Source organism: Photinus pyralis, unplaced genomic scaffold, assembly GCF_008802855.1.
Source record: "Photinus pyralis isolate 1611_PpyrPB1 unplaced genomic scaffold, Ppyr1.3 Ppyr1.4_LG5, whole genome shotgun sequence".
NCBI lineage: Eukaryota > Metazoa > Arthropoda > Insecta > Coleoptera > Lampyridae > Photinus > Photinus pyralis.
The window spans coordinates 3,263,902-3,271,025 of NW_022170596.1; the positions used below are offsets into that span (position 1 = coordinate 3,263,902).

Consider the following 7,124-nt stretch of genomic DNA (forward strand, 5'->3'; position numbering starts at 1 on the left):
TACATTGATCTTATTAATGCAGGACAAAGAAATTACTAACTTATTGTCTTATTTCTTCTCTTGCCAGTTGCATTTTTCTCGGCGACAATCATATTTTCTGAAGTTAAAATTACCTTGGAGTCTGGAATTGATATAGAGAACGAGCGCATTGAATACGAAATAGGGGTACCTTACTTGGAGTAGCAGCATGATTTTAAGGGGAGCATAGCTTTTACAAAATTTCATCTTGAAAATAAGGTATAGGTAATATATAATTATATCAAACATTCTATTAAGAAATTTTTTTTTTGCACTCGCGAGGGTAAAAATCCGTTTCTATGATCACAAAACAGGGACAGAAATTGCATTTCAGTCCCTTGAGAAATAATGATAATGAAAACTCCCTGATATTTATATAGGTTATATTAACTCAAACTTAAAAAGGTACATTGTTTATATTTAAATTAAACGTTATATTTTCACATTTTGTAAAATTTACCGCTGGAATTTTATTAATCAATAGATTCGAATCAGAACTGGCTCCCGATGTTATATTGACATTTGAGGTAGTGCTACCTTGAATAATCTGATTTGCAATCTTCGTTTTGTTGGCCACAGAGTTCTCAATGTAGCTTTCCGCGACTGTGGTGGACTTCCACCCACCATGCCGTTTTATAGTGGTGATGTCAGCTCCAGCATCCGCCAATAGAGTGGTGGAGGAACGCCTCATGCAGTGCCCCGTATAGAGTTCTGGGTTTGGTAATTTTAAGTAATTGGCGATCATATTTGGCACCTTGCCAAGCGTGTTTTTCCCAACCGGCTGAGTACATTTTCCGTTCTTGTAGAAAACAAAAAATCGTCCATGGTTAGTTCCAGGTCGAAGGGACGTGTATTTGCGAATTATCTGAAGAAAATCCACTTTACCGCCTTCATTACTCGCTATAACGAACGTTCTGGATGTTTTGTTTTTTGTATGTGGCAGGGTAATTATGAAAGAAGACCCCACATCTTCAACGTTATCCAGTGTCATATTGACCAATTCGTCAGTGCGACATGCGCCAGATATTCCAAAAATCAACGCAACCTAAAGAGGAAATGGTTAGCAATGTTTAATACGTTAAGTAAACGCAATTTTACCTTTCGCATAAGATGGGTATCATCGTCAGCTTCAAGCAAGAATTTTTCCACCTCTTCTCTATTAAATATTTTCGATTTTTTCGGAGAATATCCATCAGAATTCCTTTTTAAAAATGATATCAATTTTGGAAATTTGTTGATGTCAACATTGTCGTAAATGAGCATACAAGACCTCACCATGGAATATTGTGCCCATACCGTTGAACATTTGTACTTTTTGGCTTTTTCGCTAAAGTAAACCAACATAACATTGTCGGTGACGGTCGCGACATCTTTTTCTATGCACCAGTCTTTAAAACCTTTATATGCTGCTTCATACAACTTTTTCGACTTATCAGGTAGTAAATTCACGACAGCGGCGTTAGCGGCGTTTGTAATTTCATAAGGTTCTTCAGAACAACCCGCAACTTCCATTTTAATTCACGCACTTTTTCAACAGCAAACATTGTTTGTTTATCTGTTGCCATGGTTTATCTGAATTCTCGACTAACATGATTAAATTTTAATTTATTGGTTGCCACGGTTATACTTAATTCTCCACTAACCTGATTAATATGTGGTTATAATCTTCAAAGAACCATCAATTCATTTAAAGAGTATAGGTAAACGTCGACGCGAATGCAAAAAATAGTATATACACCTCTGGAGCGAAATGCCATTTTCCCTTGGTGCTTTGTAGCCCTCGGGCTCCGCTTTGCTTCGCCCTCTGGCTACAAATCGCACCGCGGGAAAAATAATGCATTTCTCTCCCTTGATGTATAATGTACTATTTTTTATTTATTTAAATTATAAACCAGATTAGCGTATTCGCTTTACATGGTTGAGTGATTAAACAAGGTATTATGTGATGCTACAGACTAGAGGCATATGCCGCACTAAGAGTACCGAGCTAGGATTTACGACTGCACTCATGATAATTATTAGGAAATTAGTCATGTTTCACTGATCGCTGTCATCTGTGGATGTGGTGTGTAAATAGATGTCTTGGGGAAGCTGACGTTTGAGTCTGGTGTGGATACCCTTGGCACCTGTGTTATAACTCCGGGCTCCTTCGCACTGGCGGATGTTCTGGAAGTATGTTCGTGATGTGGCTTTGATAAAGTCTTTAATAGGTGGTATGTTCGCCTCTCGATGGAGTTGTGAGTTTCGCATAAACCATGGTGCGTTAAAGATAATGCGAATTATTTTATTTTGAAGGATTTGAAGTTTCCTTAAGTGTGTGTGGGAGGCAGCGCCCCATATCTGGCAAGCATAAGTGAGGACTGGCCTGATAATTGATGTGTACATTAGGCATCCTACATCGTGTTGAAGGGGTAATTTCCTGTTGACAATGGGGTACAGTAGTGCTAGTCGTGTATATGCTTCGTTCAGTTTCTTATTTATATGGTATGCCCATGTCAGTTTCCTGTCTAGAAAAACGCCTAGATATTTCACTGCGCTATCCGATGGGTACCATTGAATTTGTTGGGTATCAATTATGATGTTTGGCGGTAGGACTGGGCGTCGCAGAGTAAATATTTTGGCCTCGCATTTGGTAGCATTGAGTCGTATACACCATTTCTCGTACCACGTCAGCAAGGTGTCAGCATACTCTTGTAGGTGGCGTGCGGCAGTAAGAATGTCAAGATGTTGAGAAAGGAGAATCGTGTCATCTGCATACATGGCGATGGTGGAGTTTATGGGTTCAGGTATGTCACACATATAGATGTTGAATAACGTTGGACCAATGATGGAGCCCTGTGGCACTCCGGCTGCAATGGTTCCTATTTTGGACAGAGTACTGTTGATTCGTACGGAGAATGTGCGGTTCGTTAAGAATGATTTAATTATGCACAGCAAATAGGCGGGCATGTGCATTTTCATCAGCTTGTACAATAGTCCTTCAGTCCATACTCGGTCGAAGGCACGAGCAATATCAAGGAAGAGGGCCACAGTGTGGTGTTTCTTGTCAAATGCGCTCTCTATGAGTTCGGAGATACGTGACAGTTGGTGTGCGGTCGAGTAGTTCTTTCGGAAACCGTATTGATATGATGGAAGGATCTGATTATCGATTAGGAAGGTATTTATACGGGAATGAATGATTTTTTCGAATAGTTTGGATAGTGTAGGGAGGAGACTAATGGGACGATAGCTATCAAGAAGCGTGTGGTTTTTGCCGGGTTTAGGAAAGACTAGCACATGTGCGTATTTCCAGGTGTTGGGAAAGTATCCAATCCTTAGGCAGGCGTTGAATAATATAGTTAGGTAAACTACTAGTTTTGGCGGGAGGTTTTTCAGAATTATATTTGTGATGAGATCATGGCCAGGGGATTTTTTGGTGGGCAGGGTGTTGATGTGGTCGAGTAGTTCTCCGGGTGAGGTAGGTAATATTAATCCTGGGTGTGCTGGGAAGTCCGAGGTTATTTCCTGGTGTACTGATTCAGCGAAGCCAGTGTTGCGGTCGGATATTGATGTAGTGAATGCGTTTTGCAGGTGCGTAGCAAAGACGTCGCATTTTTCAGCATCTGTGACGTATTTTTGGTTATTATCATGGATGGTGGATACCTGAGGTTGTCGATTTAAAATTCTTTTTGTAGCTCGCCACATGGTGGGATCCCTAGGTTGTAAATCAGAAATGTACCTTTGGTAATTAGATATTCTGTGTTCATCTAATGCGAGTTTGACTTCTCGTGTGAGTCGATTGACTTGGGTTTTGACGAGTGGGTCGCGTGTTCTTATCAATCAATCTTTATCAATCTTTATTTGTCCGTATACCAAAAATAGGTTTTGACACGTCAGAAAATATGGTAAATATTAAATTAGTACAATGCATATATATATAAAAGGAATAATAAAAACAGTTTAAAATTTCAAATAAATAAAAGCTAGACAGACCATGTGGCTAAAACAGAATATGATATAGAATATATATAAACAATTTAAAATTTTAGTTAAAAAGAGACAAAACAGAGATAAAATATAAACAAGTAAAGGTAAAAATGACTAAAGAGAATACTACTACACAGGTACAAAAAATTCAAGTAAACAAACAATGAAATAAATAAATATCATTAAAATTATTGAATAGATCTCCAAGGCGTATGTAAATATTCACTAAAAAGAATGACTTAATAAGTGCGCCTTAACGACTCTTTTAAATTTATAAAAATTGTAAGGTTTGATACAATCAGGAACGATATTGTATAAGTCGACCCTAAGACTGTTATTTTTAGACCTACTTAGTTTATAATAGGGCGTTTTTATTTTTTTTGCTCCTCGTGTAGAATAGTTGTGAGAGAAGTCATTGGTTTCAAATTTATTTTTGTTTTTATGAATTTCCAATATGGTGTGATATATGAAAATAGATCGAAGAGGCATAATATTTAATTTTTTAAAAATAGGTCGGCAGTGAGCACGATAGTCAGCATTTACGATTATACGGATTATTTTTTTTTGCAATAAAAACGCCTTGCTCGCTTTGGAAGAGTTACCCCACAAAATTACACCATATTGTAAATGTGAATGAACTAAAGAAAATAGCACGATCTTAGGGTGGCTATACAAAGTGATCGTTTTAAATTCCTTAAAATAAATAATGATTTGGTCAATGTGATTGCTCCAAGTGAGTTTTTCATCAATATATATGCCTAAAACTTTAACACACCTGCCGGTTGCAACCTTATTGTTTGTGGAGAGGGTAATTATGTGAGTTTTATCTTCATTTAATTTTAAGTTGTTCCTAATTGTATTAAATTATGACTTTTAAGGGCTAGAGTTTCGATATTTTGGTCCGAAATCAGTAATGCAGTATCGTCAGCATATGCAACAGCGTGATTAGGATGTATATATTCGAAAAAGTCATTAATGTATATAATGAACAGTAAAGGACCTAATATGGACCCTTGAGGGACTCCATGCTTAGTATTAATTAACTTAGAATATATACCGTCAATCAAAACGCATTGCTTGCGATTATTAAGGTAGGTTGACATTAACGATCCCGTTAGTCCCCTAATCCCATATAATTGAAGCTTATCTAACATAATATCAAACGAAACGCAGTCAAAAGCTTTGGACAAATCACAGAGTATTAATGAAGAATGTTCCCCGTTCTCCCAGGATTTTACTACTAGAGATATAATTTGGCCCACAGCTTCTGTTGTGGAATGATTTTTTCGAAACCCATACTGACCACGATTTAATAATTTATTACGCTCTAGATAGTTATATAATCTTTTATTTAAAACAATTTCAAAAAGTTTACAAAACATTGGGACTATAGCAATTGGTCTATAATTGTCTATGTTGTTTGGGTCTCCCTTCTTAAAAAGGGGCTTGACAACTGACACTTTAAACGCCTCAGGAAAATTGGCTTCTGAGATACAAGGATTAAATAGATGTACCAAATACTTAATGTATATTATATGTATTGTATTTTTAATTAATTTAATGTTAATTCCGTAATAATCCGTACAGAATGAGTCACTTAATAAATTTACAGCATCTAGGACTTCGCACTTTGATACAGGGTATAACAAAAAAGTACCAGTAAAAGTTGATGGATAATGTAATGGTTGGGGAGCGATTAAGTTTGTTTTACCTAAATGGCGAATTATTTCCTCGGCCACGTTTACAAAATGATTGTTAAGTTATCCGCAGTGAAGTTAGATTTCCTGTTTTGGGAGTTGTGCTTCTTTCCGTTCGAAATTAATTAATTTCCAGGAATCTCTGCTTTTGTTATCGGACTTATAAAAAGAGCTGCATAAGCGTTGCTTTTTTCTGATGCAATTTGCTTTGGCGGTACTGTTTCTTAAAAACTATAGTAAGCGTTCGTGTGGTCGGTTTACATCACAGATTGTTTGATGCAATGAAGTGTACTTTCCGCATATTTTTCAATTTGTTATTGAACCAATTCACAGGTATAGTTTTATTCCAACTTTTGTATAACGAAAAGCGGAAAATGCCAAATTAATTAAAAATTTGGGAAAGTTGTAGATCAAATGATTTCCATGGGAGGGCTTGATTTTTGGTTGTCATCATGCAATCGAAAGTCCCAATTGATTTTCATCAAATACGGCTTAAAATTATTAATTCACTCTCGCAAGAATAAGATCGCACGCGACGAAAAGTGACAGTTTGAAATTTTACAAGAATTTTAAAACCAACAGTTGACCTCTATGATCTGAAAGATCCATTATCTTATCCATAGTCTTCTTTAGTCGATTTTTTGGTTTTTATGCGTTGTAAAATGTTTTTGGTAGAGCTCTGTGGTTATAGTTTCGTTTATTTTGTTATTGTGGTGGCTTTGGTTACGGAGGTTCGTGATTGCCGATGTTAGCTTGGCGAGCTCTGTGTCGATGTCTGTTTGCGTTTCCGTTTTAGTTGGCAATTTATCATTGAGTGATAGTATTTGGGAAGTAGTCCCCAGTTAAACTGTCCATTATTGCCTTAGGGAACGGTTGGGTTACTAATGGTGTGCTCTCAAAAGTAAGTAATACTGGAAGATGATCGGAGTCGAGTTCGGGTAGGACTGTTTGATAAATAGGAGCAGAGAAGTTTTTGGAAAAGCAAATGTCCAAGATGTCAGGGCGATGTTCCCTGCGATAAGGGTAGTGTGTCGGTTCTATTGGTGCTGTCACTTGGATGGCATGGTTCGAGATATATTCGTATAGTCGGATTCCACTTGGGTTGTTGCTGGAACAGCCCCAAATTGTATTTTTCGAGTTAAAGTCGCCAATTGCTAAGGTGGGGATATTGCCTGGGAAAAGTGCTGCCACATCTGCTTCCAGTGTTCGTCTATTTGGTGGTTTGTAGACTGCAATGATATTCACACTTAACTTAAGATTAAAAACTGAAAATCATACAGGGGGCAAACTTCATCAACAGTAGACATAGAAGAAATTGCCAGGCGTCATGTAAACGGAATTGGAAGACGTTTTTCTTGCTCAGAAAACCAGCCCCCATCTCAAGACAATTATGTGCACATATTACAATATCTTGCATGCATTTTATGGTTAGCATCTGCCATG

At 37.3% G+C, this 7,124-nt stretch overlaps 1 protein-coding gene across 2 annotated transcripts; it reads right to left on the reverse strand.

Moving 5' to 3' along the window:
• Positions 1-279: 279 nt before the first annotated feature.
• LOC116170236 lies at positions 280-1,802 on the reverse strand. 2 transcript variants are annotated; one of them, XM_031486477.1, is made up of 3 exons: positions 1,662-1,802; positions 1,117-1,602; positions 280-1,063 (listed from the first exon to the last, which is right to left on the reverse strand). In XM_031486477.1, exons 2-3 carry the CDS (start codon positions 1,528-1,530, stop codon positions 416-418), a joined length of 1,062 nt encoding a protein of 353 aa, XP_031342337.1. In that variant the 5' UTR covers positions 1,531-1,602; positions 1,662-1,802; the 3' UTR covers positions 280-415. The 2 variants fall into 2 exon arrangements, with proteins under 2 accessions (XP_031342337.1, XP_031342336.1); XM_031486476.1 differs by having other exon boundaries at positions 1,117-1,802.
• Positions 1,803-7,124: the final 5,322 nt, after the last annotated feature.